Below are 18,674 nucleotides of genomic sequence, written 5' to 3'. Positions count from 1 at the left end.
TGAGGTTTCAGAGCGAGAATTGTCCCTGAGCAAGACTTTTGTTTCTTGTTAAAAACAATGAGTCACCGGGGGTGACTTGTAGGGATCCTTTCCATGATGTTTTCAGACACCTAGTTTAATAGTCTGAGCCTGTCTGTGGTAAAAAGAAGAAAGAACTTTTTGTGGACGTAATTCTGACAGCCACAATTGCCCCAAAAGGAATAAGTTGCAGGCTTAAGCCATCTACTGCATGGATTTCAAAACTTTTATTAAATTAGTGAAGATTGGGGCCCAGGTTTAAAAATACCAAAACGGCACCCTAATAGTCTTTGAGAGAACATAGGCCACCATATTCGACTGGTCGTACCAGACCAAGTAAGACAGACTATAGCAGCAGCTGTAACTGAACAAGTGTGTTTCTTGCTTATGAATTCAACTTTTTATTTGTAAGAGGAAGAATTTGTTTTCCCTTGCTTTCAGAAAAATAACATTTAAAGGACAATGTTTTGACTAAATGACTTGCTAACATGTCAATTTACAGTTACTAGCACAGCCACGATTTTCCAGATGCTCAACACACACTCATCCATCCAACTCAGTTTAGCACCATCACCAGTTAAAATACACACAACTGCTTTGTCACCCAACAGGCCTTTTTAGTTTCATTAACCTTCTCCTGGATGTAATTTACTTAAGGTCTCCTCCGATCTCCTCTCTAAATCACCATCATCTGCCAAAACTCATCCAATTAGGTTAGCCAAGGGATGAGGCCATGGGTGTGTGTGTGTGTGTGTGTGTGTGTGTGTGTGTGTGTGTGGAGTGTGGCTCAAAGAGACAAAGGTCAAACCTGGACAGGCAGGCAGTATCATTTCTTTACCTCATCTCGAGTTTAAACAGGAAAGTCACTCCTCTCATGTCTCCACAATGCCCACAGAAATAACCTCCTCCTCTCCCCTCCTAAGCCCTCCACCCCACCCACTCGCTTGGCGCTCCCTCTGTGGGTTGGTAATCCACTGGGCGGGGCAGGCGAATACAACAAACTCTTTTAATCTGTGATAGACCATATGGCTCACTGGCTGCAGGATGGAGGAGGGATGTTGGGTAAAGCCACTTGTACTGCGTTATGTTCCCGCTGTGAGGAAAAATGTGATGATGTATGCCTGAACACTAGCTGCATGAAAGGGGTTTACTGACAGTGTAATGGGGGGCGATTTGTTTTAGGGGGTAGCAGCTCAAAGCCAACAACATCCTGTTTTGATTCATGTCTTAAGTTTAGTTTCAAATCACAAAAGAGATCACTTATCCGTTATTTTATTTAAGTTTCCTAGTTTGTCAAATTTGAATTAGTACATCATTAAATGGAGAAAGGTTAACATGACTACCAGCTAAAGCTAACACAAGTCAGAGATAGGGAACAAAGAGGAAGTGCTGCCGAGTAACAGAGACTTGAGATGCAGCAAGGAGTGCAGTCAGTCATCCGAGCAAACACAAATCTGGGATTTAATATTGAACACACTGGATCAAGCACATTACTGCCACATGTTAGTAAATGTATGAATCAGTATTAAACATAGGTTTAAACTCAAGTACACAGCAGGGGCTCTCAAAAAGGAACACGCTATAGCAAAACACAACTGCAATGGGAAAAACAGAAAATATAAATTATAGAAGTTGGAGGCCAGGTTGCTATGGAAACACAGATTTGGAAAGGGTTTATGCATGGATTTGTCTTTTGCTACAAAAGCCTTCAGAAAATGGATTCTTCTGTGTCAAACCTTAGTAAGACGAACATGCCTGACTGTTATACACTGGAAAGTGAGAGGACAGAGAGATAGTGTCATGTCATGTCTCTATTTTTCCAAAGGTAGGGCTAAGATGTTGAAGACTTTTAAAATACAATCTACATCTGGATATGTTATCAGTTGCAATCCATTTATGTTCTTTTATACCAGCATTAACATGTGTTTTTCCTTCCTGATACAGGTTAATACCAGGTGGGAAGGGATTCTGTTGCATTTGTTGGTTAAGTTAGAGGCAACACCATTTTTAAGGCAGATGAAGCAAGATCAAGTTGAGTCCCAAGATATTTGAAACAAGTCCCAAGTCATTTGGGGCAAGTCCAAGTCAAAGAGCAGGTTAAGGTGTAGCCTAAGTTTCTTTTACACGGCCCTTTCAATGCATGGGTTTAATGATTCGCCTTTCAAGTTCAGCAGCCAGGCAAGCCCGTCTGACGCTGTCTTATGTTTTTTGTTCTAAGACTGTCTCGGGTCAAAGCTTTGAAGTCTCAAGTCAGTTCTCACAGAAGTCAAGTCCAAGTCAAGTCCCATCTTTTTGGCTACGTTCAGACTGCGAGACCCAAATCAGATTGTTTTGCCCATATGTGACTCAGATCTGATCTTTTTATGACAGTGTGAACAGGCCAAGTCACATGGAATCTGATCTTTTCCAGTATTGGGCCACTTTCACATGTGGTCCTAATCCGATACAGATCTTTTTAATTCCGACCTGAGTTAGACACTCAGGTCGGAATTGATGCGACTTTGACGTCACTCTGGAGCAGCTGTTCTGCTGCAGACGGGTGAATGAAGAAGCTTCACAAAAAGCCATACTTAAACCTGTGGCTCTCTTCCTCCTCTACCTTGCTTTCGTCTGCTCACAAATTCCCTTTCTTACACCTGAAATCCACCGAACCGCGAGCTCTCTTCTTAGTAAGGCCACATGCATGCTACTTGTGTCCGTGCCGACATAGCGGACAGGGAGGGAGTGAAAGAGAGAGAGGGAGAGGGAGAGGGAGAGAGGGAGAGAGTTTTGGGGCTATTAGGTTGTACAGCAACAGAAACCATAATGAAAAGAACAGAAAGTTGTAAGCATTTGTCATAATTCTGGAGAAATGTGACCAGGGAGAAATCAACGAAAAACGAGTCTCCTGTGAAAATTGGGGGGGTGGGTTAGCGAGCTAACCGGAGCTAACCTCTGTTGCTCTGTTTACACTGTGACGTCGTGTTATTCTTCTGCGCATGCGGGTCAGCTTCAGGCCGAGGACAGTTCACACTTGAGTCTGATATGGGCCACATTTAAACAATAATGTGAACTGTCAAACAAAAAAAATTACAATTGAGCATTAAGGCCTGCAGTCTGCCTTTGTGGACAGCAGAACTCATCTCACATTGCCGTGATAATCTGAAGCATTTCTAACTAATTGGCTGTAACTTTATAGTTATAGTATAAAGGAAAAGTTATAATAATACAAGTATAACAGTCTTTACAAAGGATGAATATAGCCCACTTTGATACTCAACAACATATTTATTCATCCACTCACGTGGGGAAAACACCAATGACTTTCAATGACCTTCAGTGCAGTCAAACCACACTAGACTGGTGCTACACAATCTGGTACTGGTCATATGATAGGCCAGATGTTGTAGAATTAACCAAGAGTTGTAGTGCTACACCCTCTGTAAAGCCCGTTTGTCCAATCAGGAACGAGCACTGGGGACTCCCTGCTGAGGAACAACCAGCTGCTCAACTCAAAGCCTGAACCTACACAAACCATGCACACAGGTTTTCAAGCCCCTGGCTGCCAAAGAGCCACTGTTCTCCAGCTGAGTCTGACTTCTGACATCCCAGCAGGTAGATGAAGACAGCCATGTATTACTAGTATATTACCACGTACTTCATAATGGTACTGTGACAACTTATATGTTCACTAATTGTTTTCTCTGCATCAGTAAGTTCAGTTAACACTGCCCTTTGTGTGTTGTTGATCTCCCTATGCGATTATTATTTTTGCTCCTGATGGTGTCCCAGTTTCTCCAAGTAGATCATTAAACTTTCACTTCTTATCTTAAAAATTACAGTGGCTCAAAAAATATCAACAGTTAGCCAGAGACACCAAGAGAATAAGACAGCTTCCATCCACAATCGTCTACAAAATAACAATTTAAAAACTGATATTTATAAAACTTTTAGAAATACATTTACCAGGCTGGGAGTCAAGTTGCATTGTGGAAAGTGTGGGATCTAGTGTTGTTGGAGTGTACTGGAGCCTAAAAGTCAGCATTTCTTGGCGTTGGTTGTCACAATTTTAACCATCCTTTATTTTATCTTTTAACTTTCTATTGCTTGGGCACTAATCCATTTCTGTGCACCTTTAAATTTTATTTTGTCTCAACATGCTCAAGAATATAGCTTCTTAATGCCTTCATTTGTCATTTCATAATACCCTGAAGGACAAACAGGGAGTAATCAGACACACACACAGACTTGTATGTAGCGATGTTGGTGCCTGGACTTGATCCAGTGGGGCAAATTAATCTCAGTGAGCCCCTGCTCTGTTTAGTTGAATTGGTGTGACTATAACATTTTTCCAAGCCCTGAAATCTCAGCACAGCATCTCAAAACACACACACAGAGAAGAAACTGGTGTGTGGAGGGATGATGAACCTGCCTAAAATAGCAGACCAAACACCCACAGATCCGTAAGATGAGAAGAAGAACGGCTCTGACTGGAGAGGGAAAAGAGAAAAGACATAAAGAGAGAGAGGGATGCCAAAAAGAAGCACCATGACTATGTGGAAGGGAGAATAGCTGGACAGAGGAAAGATGCAGATGGAGATAAGAATGTGAAAACACACACTGTCTCCAGGTAGTAACTCTAAAATGACACCACCTCGCCGTGCCTGCTGTACAGACGCTGTGTTGACACTGAAGTCCAATTTTGGCCTCTACCGCTCCACCCCTCTGTTGTCTCTACTTCCTTTTGTTCACTTAACCGCCTTGCTCCATCCATTCTCTCATCACTCTCATTCTGACTTTGCTACTGGACAATCTGCATTACTGACATCAGGGTCCACGTTTTGGCCTTTATGTGATATTCCATAACTCTAGGACTTTCCATAAATGGCGACATGTTAAAAAGGCAGCCTAGAAATAATAATAAAACAATGAAAGTTGACAAGATGGTGAAGTACACATTTACCAAAACATAATCGTATTATACATAGTAGTTAGCTACAGTCGTTAGCGACAATACTAAAGTAGAAACTTTCTTGTGAGCACTATAAACTTTCTCATGAACACAAGAAACCTTTATCTTCAACTATCTGGTACACACCAGAAACTTTACTCTAATGTCTACACACCTATTAAATTCACCTGGATAGGGTCTAAATCTCAGAACCTCAAAACCTGGACAAATAGAATCCAAACTTTCTGCTATGGCCAGGTGCCACTAGAGATAGGTGAGAAAATATTCTCTCGCATAGCAGGCAGAGGTATCTATAGCACTGTTTTACAACTAGAGTTGGTTTTGATGCCAAACCACAAATTCTAAAAAAGTGAGTGAGGCCCATTAAGACCTAAAGTAGCTAAATCTTGACTTCTGCAAAAGACGTTCAGACAGATAGCTTTTTTCCAGAAGGACTTTGCTCTCAGGCTAAGCTCCTTTGGGTGATCTTTCCCCTTGCATAACTAAGCCACACAATCATCTGCTATACTGCACTGCACTTCCAACTGTGGACCACATCCCTGTGACGATAGTGTCTGACAAACTCGCAGGTCTTATGCGCTTCAATTTCACATCAACATATCATCAGATTCACAGATGGACACATTCAGACTTTCAGACTGAACCTGTCAAGCTCTCATGGAGACCAGGATGACCCACAACAATGAGCTCAGTTGATGAACCTCTGCTCGAGGTTACTACCTGCGAAAAGGGAGTTTTCTCTTGCCTGTGTTGCCAAGCGCTTGCTCATGATGGGACATGTTGGGTCTCTGTAAATAATATTACAAAGAGTACAGTCTGCTCTATGAAAAGTGCAATGAGATATCTTCTGTTATGAATTGGCGCAACATAAAATAATATTGAACAGAACTGAATGAACTGAAAAGGAAACAGGAATAAGTGCAAATTGCTTTAGATTGTAGGTACAAAGCCTGCAATGCAGCAAATACTATCAGTCTATTATGAGACACTAAACTCCATGATAAATGCAATGACTAACTCCTGCTTGTGCTCTACCACTACACTGCCCTAATTCTGTACTATTAACCAGTGTGTCTCTGCACAGGGTAGACCCTGCTGTTAACTCTCTATAGTGGATTTTCCCCTCTCTTGGTTGCCATGGCGATAGGATTGGTATCTCTCCTGTGGGTTCCATAGTGCCACAGCAACCAGATTATAAATGCTCTAATCCTGGATTTTGCCAATCCCAGTTCAGCATCAAACAGTGGTGCATGATCAACATCCATGTACGGTCAGTGGGGGAGGTGTGAGGGGGTGGTTTAATGGCGTGGGGTCGGCGGGCATCATAGAGCCACAATGAGTGAAGAGGACATTTTCTGTGTTAGATTAAGAGCAGTTGAGCAGAGTTTAGAATTCCACTAAAAGACAAAATGACAGCTGTTCAGTTTTCCGCAGCTCCAAACAGAGAGGAAACATTTCTTGTTTAGTCACATAAATGAGTTGGTTGTTGGGACTAAAAATTGATTTTAGATTTCTGGCAGAATATTTAACAAACAAGGTAATGACTGCAGAAATGAATAAAACCATTATCTTACAAAATGTAAACACAGTTACCAGAAAAGTTTAGTGTGGTGGAATGATATAATGTCACACACTGTGAACATAGGCATGAAGTGTGCAAACATTCTGTCTAAATCTTGAACGAATCAGAAGATACATCCATAGATAGATGTAAAGAAGGTGAGACGGGGTGGTGGAGGCAATGATTAACATCTCCACTACAATCATTTCCCCCTAAATGGCATCCAGCTGTGGCCTGAGATTAGAAGTAAATCCAAAGCCACCATCCAAAGCAACCCAGATGGTTGCTTTGGATGGTGGAAACTGGATGGTGGAAACCCAGATGGTTGCTTTGGATGGTGGAAACACTAGGGCTTGGTGGAAAATTAAAAGGCCAAAATTTCTGTTTACACTATAATGGTAGTTCACGGGAAGCCATTAACCCAGACTCACTCTAATGTGACTTCTGATCAGATTCCATGGCAATGTACATTTCAATGGGCTTGGCTGCTCAAGCTGTAGCAGCAGGCCATACCCTGATTTTCCACTAGGAAAATTTGAGCTTTGAAACCAGATATGCTGACGTCCATATCTAAGGGCATTCTGGCATTGACAGACAGAGGTTATGACTATGCCAACTTCACTGTAGGAAGTAAGGAAGGAACCAGATTTGTAACTTTAAGACGTCAGTATGCTTCAAATGATAGGTTGTGCAACATGCTGACCAAGCCCCCAGGAACACTGATGAGCTGTGAGCTACCTTTGGCATAGGGGCTATGAAGGATCGAGTGACACACTGGCCAAATAATACTTTTTCCCCCCCGCACTTGTCAGTACAAAAGGAACGGCTATAAATAGTTAAACACTTTTTTCTGAGCATCACCAACACCCCGAAATGACTCTTTGTATCGTCACATTTTGATTCATTCAAGTCTGGAAAGTCGAAGGAGAGCTGTATTACTAATTCTACTAAGTCTACAAAGTCTAACTAACTCGTATAATCTGTTTTTGAAAGTTAGAAAAATTGTCAGATCGGCTCCCCCAAAATTTCCGCAGTTGGAAAGATGATTTCACTGTTCGATGATCTAACAAGCTTGTTTGACACATACTGAAGGTTTTACTCTGGGCTCCTTATAAGACTTGGGTGAAAAACCTCAAGCATGGAATAAAATATCAGAGAGGACAGAGATACCAAGAAAATAAAAATTGTGATTGCGTACATTCCCATGTAGTGCATAGCATCCTGGTGAGCTGCTTTGTAGGATGGATAAAGCTTTAGCTAACAAGCCTTATCAGATGCTGTAACTTCTGCTAAGAATGCTAGCTTGTGTATTTGTTGTTAAACCAGCGTAGGTTTCAGTTATATTATTCAAGATGAAAATGTTCCAATTACAAGATACTGAATATCTAGCTTAAATACTGCCATCGCCAACCCAAAACGATCAGTATGGTAAATGTACTGCACTTTCAAGTCTTACCACTCAAAGCACTTTACAGTGCATGTCACATTCACCCCATTCATTGCTGACTGAATCAGTAAGGAGAATCTTTCCGATTGCTAATCATTTTCAGTTGACAGGTAAGATTCAGATTGGTGGGAGCAGCTAGCTAAATGCTTATTGTGCCAATCTAAGAAATACGCTGATTTATGATTTTTTAAATATTATTGTTTTTTTTATAAGTCGATCTACAACAACCTGTACAACTTTGTCCATCTCATCTCAACATGGCTTGTCCCCATTTTTGTGGCCATTTTTCTGTCAATATTTTTTTACTGGCTATGTAGGACAATGATGTCTCCATTCTTGATCCCACCTTCAAAGCCCCAGATGGATGAATTTTTTTCTCAAAAACTGTAAGTTTTGTTTCACAGGGTCTATTTCAATCTAAACTGGACATGCAAGCGGTGATTCAAAAAATAAGCCTTTGCTTTTGCTAGAAGTCTGATTTTGCCCAATTTTGCAGACTGCAGTTGCAAGTTAAAACACCTAATAGTACTCACTTAGACTAGTTACAAATGAAAATGTTTCGATATCTTGTATTTTTTAATACTTTCCACTCATGGAAGATCCAATCATTAATACATACTGTATATGACTACACATTTTCATCTAGCACTCCAGGCATAAGAATGAAATAATTACAGTAATACAGAAAATAAAAAAATTGCATGAAACACTCCAATCAGCCAGCATTTCGTGCGTATGTTCCTCACAGTCAGTGCTGCCCACATATAATACTAGAAAGAGCTGGAAAGCTGTGTGGAGACAGAATACCCACTTGGACAACCACAGGTGTGGTAATGAGTCAGAGTCACACTTACAATGTGATGCTGCACCTGGCAAGCCATTTCAACAGAGTTGTTTGCCCATTTATGTCCCTCTCCATCCATTTCCTACAGCTTTTAAGCATATCTGAAATAAATGTTGTGTACAAAATCCATTATGAATCACCCATATTTAAATTTGCATCAAATCTGCAAACTTTATAACAAACCTCATCACAGAAAAAGCACTAACTAATGTTCCAGCTGAGGTCCATTTACTCAGAAACTAACAACTTAGTACTTAGAAAAGGTTAAAACTGAAATGCACTGTGTCACACACAAATGGCCATAAAAACAAGCATGACGAAAATGGCAAATGGATTACCCCTGCATCGGGGCCCTACAGCGGATTAGTATTACACCATCAATCTCCTGTTCCATTTTAGAGATAGAGACAGAAACAGAAAGGAAGACCCAGAGAAGAGAAAGACAAGGGAGGAGAACATTAAGGCGGGAATTATGTAATCATTCAGTTAATTTCAATTAGGCTCTGGCAGGAGCTTCATAACAACCCCTCTGGGTGAGTCGATCAAGTAATTAACTATGAAATGTGAGAGCCAAACAAGTTTGTAAGATAAGTTTTCAGTTGAACAGCTGGCACTGTAGTCAAGTCAAGTGCCTCGGGGTGAGAGTTACATTTCTCTGCAGTCACACTGATGTGCAGACACAAAATGGTAAATGATAAATGGACTGTACAGCGCCTTTCTAATCTTCCGACCACTCAAAGAGCTTTACACTACATGTCACATTCACACAGACATTCACACACTGATGGCAGAGGCTGCCATGCAAGGTGCCAACTGCTCATCAGAATGGAACTAACGTTCCCACACACTCACACACCGACTGCACAGGCTTCAGGAGCAGTCCGGGGTTCAGTATCTTGCTCAGGGACACTTTGACAGGAGCTGTAATAGTGGATGACCAGCTCTACCTCCTAAAAACAACAGAAAGCAGCAGAATTCTGGACTGCAAATAGTGAACAAATGGTGTCATTGTCCTCCACAGCAGCTACTCTCCCTGGTGTCCACACAAGTAAACATTACATCATAAGCGCATCAAAAAAAACATATACAGCAACTGAAAAAATCTAATGACAATGATCCAGAAAGTTCCTTAGTAATCATCATATTGTCTGACATTATGTAGCTAAACATGTGATATTTAGAGAGGGGCTGGTGTTCTATACCATTAGGCTCTTTTCAAAAACAGTTTACTTGTCAAATGTACAACGGCTGAAGGCAAACCATTCCATATTTGCATTGAATAATGCCTGGTAATAAAGTCATGGCCATTACTATTATATCAAAATGAATGGTACAGGATGGATTTAAACAACAAAATATATAAAACAGGGCACATAAAAAACCCTCCTGTCCCTCATCAATCATCCACCTAAGGTTATGTGCGTTCTGATGAGGCAGTTCAGAGCAAGTGTCGTGTGGCTCTTTTCTGAACTAACAGTGGTTTTTCCAAATCTTGTGTACTTGTGTTTGAGCAATGTGAGATATACATTGTTGTGGTAAACCTGTAGCACATCTCTTCATAACTACCTGTCCCCAGCTCCCTCATTTAACTGTGGCTCATGTTTAAGTCTGTAATTTGATCCAAACACAAGCTAGACATGAAGAAGAAGACACTATTTTCTTGTTCACAAACAGGTCCAGCCAAACAGCTGGCCACCCATTTCAGAAGCTTTCCTTCCCAGATTATCCCTCCTGGTTTATCAGTGTTTATAGCTGATACCCGTTCCATTCTAAGGAATTCTCTTGCATAAATTGTTTAATTCTGCACTTGTATGATGGGGTATGATTCACAGATGATCTCACATGGTTTTGTTAGAAATGAGTCAACTGCATCAATACAAGATGTGGTTTGGCTCGGTTTCCTACATTTAGGGTGCCCCGCAGTTTTTTCCCCTCAAATTTACAGTCATTTATTTTGAGTCTGAAAACCTCTTTTTATCCTTACTCCCCGTCCTGTTTGTACCCTTTACCACATCTCTATCTACCATAACGCTTCACAACTCATTCGATCTATGGTGTCCTGACATTTTTAACAGTATGGGATTTTTTTGTTGATAGGTGCATGTTTGACTATTACAGGGTAAAATATGTTTCCAAATAAATGATCTTCCTTGTATACATCCGACCAGCATTATCGATTCATGACAGAATCTCCTGAATGAAGTACTTTTGGTTTCCTTTCTGTTACCTTTGCTTTCCTAGTTAAAGCTATTATGTTGTGATCACGTCACCCAATGGGAACAGATATGCCCTTGGAGCGCACATCATTTTCAGTTTCAAAAATACCGTCACTCCTGTCACACAATTCACTCAAATAGTGGTTTGCCTCCACACCAGGCATGAAGTCTTGTCTCATCTTTGTAAGTTTATCCCACAGATTTGATGAATATGCTGTTTTTAGCCAGTAAAATAAGAGTAAATATAATGTCATCATTTTCTTCTGTGTATTACAGCAAGTGTTGGATCTGCTAATTATTCATAGCCAGAATACATTATCATGATCATCATGATTTATTAGACAGGTAACAGAAAACATGCAGACAAGAAATGGTGAAGGAGACAGAGCAAGTATTCAACATGCAATAAAGACCCCCCCACCCCCCACCGGAACCAAACTGGGGACGTTGCTATCACAGAATAGTGTCAGAAGCACTATGGCTAGCGTCTGTGGGCTAGACGGCCCACAGCTAGCTTTTTAAACTGATATATCTACATTTATCTTATTACAGCTTCAACATAATGAATAAGGTTAAGTAACATGTTGGTTTTATAATACCAATATCAATACTGGCTTGTCCACAGTGTTTAAGGCAAATACTCTTGAAACTTGAACAAGGTGCATTGGCAAGAAGGCAAAAACAACACGCCTGCTGGGGTAAACTCAGCTAAACTGCCCATTGGTTCAATACTTAATACTTAATACTACCTTAGTAAAGGTAAAAAAAAATAGTTCTTTATAAGAGTTTAACTGCAAGCAATATATATTTGTATTGAAGTATATTTATAATCTAGTGACCAGATTTCTTTGACAGGCAGTGTAGCCAGTGACAAACCACTGAAACAACATTCACACCAGCACGGGATACTTACTTACAACATCTTAGGTAGGAGAAACTGACTGATGTTTACTAGCATGCCTAACAAAGACGCTGGGATACATTTGCTTTGGTCGACTTCAGGACAGATAAAAGGTGAATGCGCATTTCACAGCTGAGCAGCATCCTGCCCTGCAGCAGACGTGGACAGCAGAGAGGGAGAACCAGGGGAAAGAGGGAGAGGAAAGTCATTCTGAAGGGGGAAGTGTGATGGGGAATATGTTCGAAAGGAGGAGATAACAGTCCCTTAGAATCAAAGAAGGTGGAGCCTTTTTGGGTGCATTATACCTGCAGGAGATGGGTGCACTTGTCAGGATTACAGTGCAATGCAGAGACAAAGCAGAGTGAGAGCGACAGAATAAACCTGCTCACATATAGGTAGTGACTTAAGACTTAACTGAAATTCACAGTCCTACGTCTGGTCTGTCAGATAATGAGAAGAAGTGGGAGGTGAACAATAATAAAAGGACAGACAGTGTTTGGACAACAGATGAAATAAAATAGGTATATCATCTAATCTCCGTCACGACAGCGTAGATTATAATGTGTGAAAGATACACAACAGGGTGTAAAGAGCAGTAAACTTAATTCTTCATGTAAAAAGATAGGTCAACTGCTGGCTGTGTCCTCCGCCACATAGCAGCACAGACACAGTTTTATATGACTGCGGCTGTTTCAAGCTGTCCTGTGGGCATGTGAGCCGCCCTCCCGGCCAAAACACACAGATGGAGACGAGAAGCTGTTCAGCGAATCTTTTTTCTCCATCCATTCCCAGCATGTCAAGTCACATGGCCAAGCGAGGCGTCACTTGATCCTACAAACTGACTGCAGGTATAACTAGGAATACAGCAATGGTACTGTGAGATTACATGTAATATGTCTGAGGATCAGTGACATTTGTGCACTCATGTTAGCTAAATGAAACAATCAGGATGCTAAAAGAGAAAAAAAGCTGGTTGTGGTCTTTCCACACTGTAGGTCACTTGATTAACACAGAAACTTGTTGTTCAAACTGGAATGTCTGTCAAGGTAACGTCATTTCCAAACTGAAATGTTTATAAGACAGCTGAACACAGCTTGAGAAGTTAGCTCAGTTAACCCACTGTTAGCTAGTTAACAAACCAGGCTACTTTAACAAAGCAGCTAAGTCATTCCACTAATTATCTAGAGGGGAAATCACCAAAATGACAAGTTTAAGTTAGACAAAATAAGGACAGCAATCAACCAAATGTGTTCTCTGCTGAAATCATTAAGTGGCGGTCAAGTGGCAACAGAGACACCTTCAGCGGTTTACAGCTAATCCACCAATAGCTCCAATATGGCTACCTGAAGGTGCGTTGTTAAGATAATAACTTCTTGAGCAGACTATGTTTCAGACTCACTGTAATACAGCTTCTTTAACAAATCTGAGAGTCAGCAGTTAAAACCTTAAGAATTCTGTGGGGTCCAGGCTAAACCACGACCGTCGTCCTTTCTTCTGTAGTTTTCACCACCACCCTGCTTTAAATTGCCAGACATCCATATACTTTGGTGGCATTAACAGAAAAACATATTGATTTTCCATTTTTGTTTCACACGTGTGTCTGACATAGTGGAAAATGTCCTCGATAAAACAAGCTCACATGCAACGAGCTACTTCAGCGGCCAGTATTGATGCATTTACATGCTAGCATGACTGCTTTCAAGCCTGTTTTCTGCCCGCCAGACGGCTGCTAGAGGCTATCCTGCAGGATCCCAATGAAAACCCTATCCTAACCCAACATGCACAAAATAGTAAAGACACACTGTCCAAATAGACTAGAGGTTAATTAGACACAAATGTAGATGAGCCACAAAGACCCAGAAGAGAGAGCGCACTACCACTGGTAGCAGCATGATGAGCCGCCAATTTCAAGCAAAACCGTTTTCTTTTTGCACGGGATTAAAAAAACTAATGTTTCTCTTTTTCTTTTCTCTTGTGATGACTGTACATGATGCACAACTTGATCAGGGTTTGATGGCAAGTCTGCTTGAATCCAGTTAGACCCAATTACAATAAATATTATTTAGATCCAGCCAGACTCAGCTCATGGGTTGGAATAGTTACCAGAAACCTAAGTGGGCTGCTCTTTTTGACTCACATACTCTAAGTCAGTATGTAATAATGCCATCGTGGCATTGTATTGCAAGACATGTGTGCATCTCAGTGTGTATTTAGCTAACAGGGAACTGTTGGATAGTGTCTTGTAATGTAGCATGCTACACTTTGACTAAAGTATACTGCACTCGGTGGCTCAGTGCTGAATTACTCTTTAATGTGTCTGGAGACTAATGAAAACTCTGCAACATCTGCTACATCTTGTTGACTGCCAGTACAGCACATAAAACAACAAGAGTTTCATCAAGATATATTATGTCATGAGGCTGGCAGTGTGTGCCAAATTAATCCTCTCCCTCCAGACCGATTTTTTACTCAGAGAAAGATGGATTCATTCACACAACATAACAAACAGACATTCAAATTCATAACTCACTGTGGGTGCCTATTAAATCACTAAAATGTAATAGCCCAACTACCCCTACAGTGATTTATGTGCCTTATTGACCGGTAGTGGAGTGTCTGGTCAGTGGTAAAACACACATGCACACGCTGAGATGGCATGTTTTTAATTGTCCTGTTCTGTTCTGTCCAATGTTGTCATGATTTGATAAGTATTTCCATATGGAATGAGTAAGTGGGCCACATCACAATGTTGTATCTAAAGTAGCGCAGCGACGTAGTAAAAGGCTGGATTATATGGAATAGATTACTCAGTGACCATCATATGTGTAAATCCAGAGCACTACCTGTTTTAGTGCAGAGAGCCTTCCCCAGACCGCTGAATTTGAAATACCCTTTATAGACACTCAAATATCTGACTATAACTGAATCTGAATGTAAATGACATTGGGGCATTCTATGACATTCTACATTGCTTCTACTGTGCTGTGTTTTTGAAACTCAACACTTCTTTAAGTGTTTCTGAGTAAATTTTCAGATTCAGATTTATTGAGATAACTGTACATCACTCTACAACAGCAATGAAGTGAAAATCCTCATCTATTACAGACGCAGCTGTTAAAGACTGGCTCGCCAGAGGATCCCTCAGCTTTGTTGATGTTTGCTGCGTTTAAACTGACGAACCACGTTAAATGATGCCTTTTGCCTGCTTTCTTACATAATTGGTGATGCTAGCACCCATGATGACATATCTGAGAGGAAATCCAATATTACATCCACAATGTGTTTCAGCATTTCATAACAACATGCTTTAACCATGCGCTGTCCAGACCAAGCCCTCTGATACTCACTAAGTACCATTTGCACGGGGTTAATTGTTTCCCAACAGGGCCAGACCGGCCGCTGGTGACAAAACACTGACTTGACCGCAGCGTGCGTGTTGCTGTGATGTAAATGTCTGGCCTGGGGCACTTGTTGGACAATCCACCAAATTTAATTTATTAATCACTTTTAGGTGTGTGTGTGTGTGTGTGTCTGTGTAGTGAAACAGAGTGAGAGAGGGCACCGATAATCCCATGTGATAATCTCCCTTGCAGTTCGGTCAATAATAATAGCAGTGGGGGGGGGGAGAAAAGACTAAAACAACAGCTCTTCATCCAAACAGCTGCAGAGTGCTAGATGTTATTTTGATGCCAAGTTCTGATCTTTATTAGAACCATTACCCATCACTGGGAGGAAAAGGTCAGTACTTTCACTGAGACACTGATTTAACACAACAGATTTACGACTGGATAAGATAATGCTCCTAAATATTCACACTGAATATATATCAAGCTGACATTCCTTTGAAAACATGTCTGTTCATTGTCTTTAAATATCACAAGTGGGAATTCAAGTGGGTTGCCCATTTCTTCCATAAAACATACTGGCAACAAGATCAGTTCTGCTCAGTGACACAAGACTTTCCTAAAAGTGCAATCAGAAATGTGTGTGTCCACTGCCTGTCTGCTTGCATGCCATGTGCTGTGCTGTCAGAATTGCATGAACTCCAGTAATCCTGCACAGAATCATGTGTGCAAATACACTCAGATACACACAAGACACGGCATATCGCAGCAGCTCTTACCAATAAAACCACAGCTGCAGGATTTTGTGTTTGTGTGAGAGTATGGGTCTATCCACGAGCAAACAGAGTGATCATTTACTGCGCAGCCTAGTACTAGAAAACGCACCAGAGACTGCTCTGCGTAGGTACATCTACAGGGAGACGAGCAGAGGTATTTGTAGGAATTTTACTTTACAAAGAATGTGTTAGGGTGGTGCTAAGGGAAGGTTGGAGTTGGGTGACGGCAACACTGATGGAGTGATTGACAACTTGTACAAAGGCGATTTATAATACTGTGGCAGGCACACGATGACACAATGAGGAGTGGATGAAGGTTGGATTGAGGGAGATCCTTCAGCAGTGTACAGTATGAGATGAGGACTAGCACTGACAGCAGCAGGGATCAAGCGGAGAGCAATCATCATGGCCATGTTCTGTCGGATACACAGCTTACTATGATTTGTGTTTCTTGGGGTTTTGTGGGTGACCAAGGACTAATGACACTGATCACACAACACAGTTTGGTGCTTTGGATTTTTTCTTTGGTGCTATAGAGGGTTTCCGTTAATGAGTCCCTTTACAATCTTTCCCCCTTGATGGCGCCACAGAATACCTCTAGATGATAATGAAGGTGGAGGTGGAAACAGTAAAGATTAGGACATGGGTAGTGTTGGATGATGATTTCTGCTCCCCAAACTCCTCCGCAGTCCTTGATAATGGACTCTGATAAAGTCTTCATTCGGTAAAGGTGAAGCGACACTTTGATGATGATAAGGTGGAGGGATGACTGGAGGTGGGATGAAGTAACCAGTAAAAAACTGATTGGTCACATGAAGCGGGAAGGAATGAAGAGGTGGGTGATTCCCGTGAGTCTGCCCGGTACCTTGCGCTTGCGTTCAGCCCGTTCCCGGGAACGTCTCCTCCTCTCTCTAGCCTTCTCCAGAGCCTTCAGGTCCGGAGGCTGATCCATCTCGGACCTGGCCTTCTTAATGTGAGCCGCGGCGTGAGCCATGGTTGCCCTCTCACTCTTCCCACACAAAGAAAACTAAATCTTCTAGATCACTTTCTGATGTCCTCGCAGAATGCCCGCCTCATTGGCAATCCAGTCATCCAAGGAAACAAGCCTCCACCTCACCAGGTGTCTTTCTTTTTATGCCCAAGGACAAATCGACACTAGTAGATGAAACGGGGAAGAGGATAGAGGTGGCGCTGATATCCTCTAGTCCTCTAACCCACCGGCTGTCCTCACCCATGCAGAGAGTGTCTGTAAAGCCTCCCTCGCTGCTGCCAGGATAACTGCATCTGAGCCGGGGATAGAGAGAGAGGAGGGGTGGGCCAGTACACGCCACCAAGAGGTAAGCTAGAAGACCAATAGAAAGGCAGAGTAGCGAGGGAGACCTCCTTCCCTCCCTTTACCACTCAGGCTGCAGATACTATGGGAACCTGGGAAGCCTCAGATTTGGACTCCCCAAATACATGAGCAGAAGGGAAGGTAGGGGGGTGTGTGTGTGCGTGTGGATTATAGAAATCGGGGTGAGTTGAAGGAAACGATATTTGGGAGGGGATACAAGACACGGAAGCTTCAGTGAGTGTCCTTTGGAAAAAATAGCAAGGGAGGTACCAATTCAGCTGAAGTCAGAGGGGGTAACACTTGGGACTCCAGTCAGTGCCTTCAACCTCCCCTATTAGCAAGTCTGACATGGTACAGTCTGCCTCAGTGGCTGGGAGATTTCACAGCTCCAGAGCAAACACACGCATAAATACACACAGAAAAACACATAAGTCAGTTTTTCTCAAGCACTCGTTCACAGTTTCTTAGCTTGTAGTCATGAAAATGATAAACTGCATGTGAAATGCAAATGTTGGGAGATTTGAAGCTTACTGCAGCAATATATGATATCTAAACAAAATCTAGCCGTTGCTATGTGTCACAGCTTTGTGGGCAAAGCTGCTTGTACATCAGTTACACTGTTTTTACTGGCAGTCATCACTTATATTATTTTATGACACCGTGGGGGGCATAGAAGAGACAGCATGACCTGGAATCAAATGTACCACGGCCTCCAACACTCCTACATAATATATCCTATACTATAAAAGCAGACAGAAGCAATAACTATGATTAACAGCTAACTGTGGCAGTGCTAACTTAAAAAACTAACCCACAGTGAAGGCTCTGCTGCTGTGACTCATTCCAGACAACCCCTGTCCATGGTGCTGAAATCACAATGCTGCCCGTGTATTTTAAGCACCACTGAAGGGCAGCAAAGGACACTTATCTCGTTTTACTGCCCTGTATGTTTCACTGTTGTATGTTTCTAGTGCTAAACATTCTTGGTCAAGAAGCACTATAGAAGACTACACCTGCTACTAGCACCAATGTGTCAGTTCAGGTAGCTTTTAAGAAAAACAATACCCAGCCAGCCATCATCTATAAATATTCACACAAGAACTACAAAACATGGCAGCACTGGGATCCAGCACCAAATAATTATTTCACCTATTATATCCAAGTCCTCACCTAACACCTTATGAAGAGGAATCCACTGCAATGTTTATTCTTTTTTTTACAAGACCTCACCCCTTTTCCTTTTTAATACCATGGCGCCACCCCATGGCCTGGCCCAACATTAC

The 18,674-nt window shown here is 41.7% G+C and overlaps 1 protein-coding gene across 1 annotated transcript in view; it reads right to left on the bottom strand.

Annotated features, from left to right (window-relative positions):
• The window catches only part of ank2b (ankyrin 2b, neuronal), a 126,933-nt gene extending 108,939 nt beyond the window's left edge, over positions 1 to 17,994 (bottom strand). Inside the window, exon 1 of the mRNA XM_038731151.1 lies at positions 16,924 to 17,994. Within this exon, the coding sequence (XP_038587079.1) occupies positions 16,924 to 17,052 (129 nt within the window). The 5' untranslated portion in view covers positions 17,053 to 17,994. The remainder of the gene's footprint in view (positions 1 to 16,923) is intronic.
• Positions 17,995 to 18,674: the final 680 nt, after the last annotated feature.

The sequence above is a fragment of the Micropterus salmoides genome, unplaced genomic scaffold (assembly GCF_014851395.1).
Source record: "Micropterus salmoides isolate LMB-PRFRI ecotype aquatic unplaced genomic scaffold, ASM1485139v1 Ms_hic_scaffold_2, whole genome shotgun sequence".
NCBI lineage: Eukaryota > Metazoa > Chordata > Actinopteri > Centrarchiformes > Centrarchidae > Micropterus > Micropterus salmoides.
This window is presented reverse-complemented; position numbering and strand designations above follow the sequence as displayed.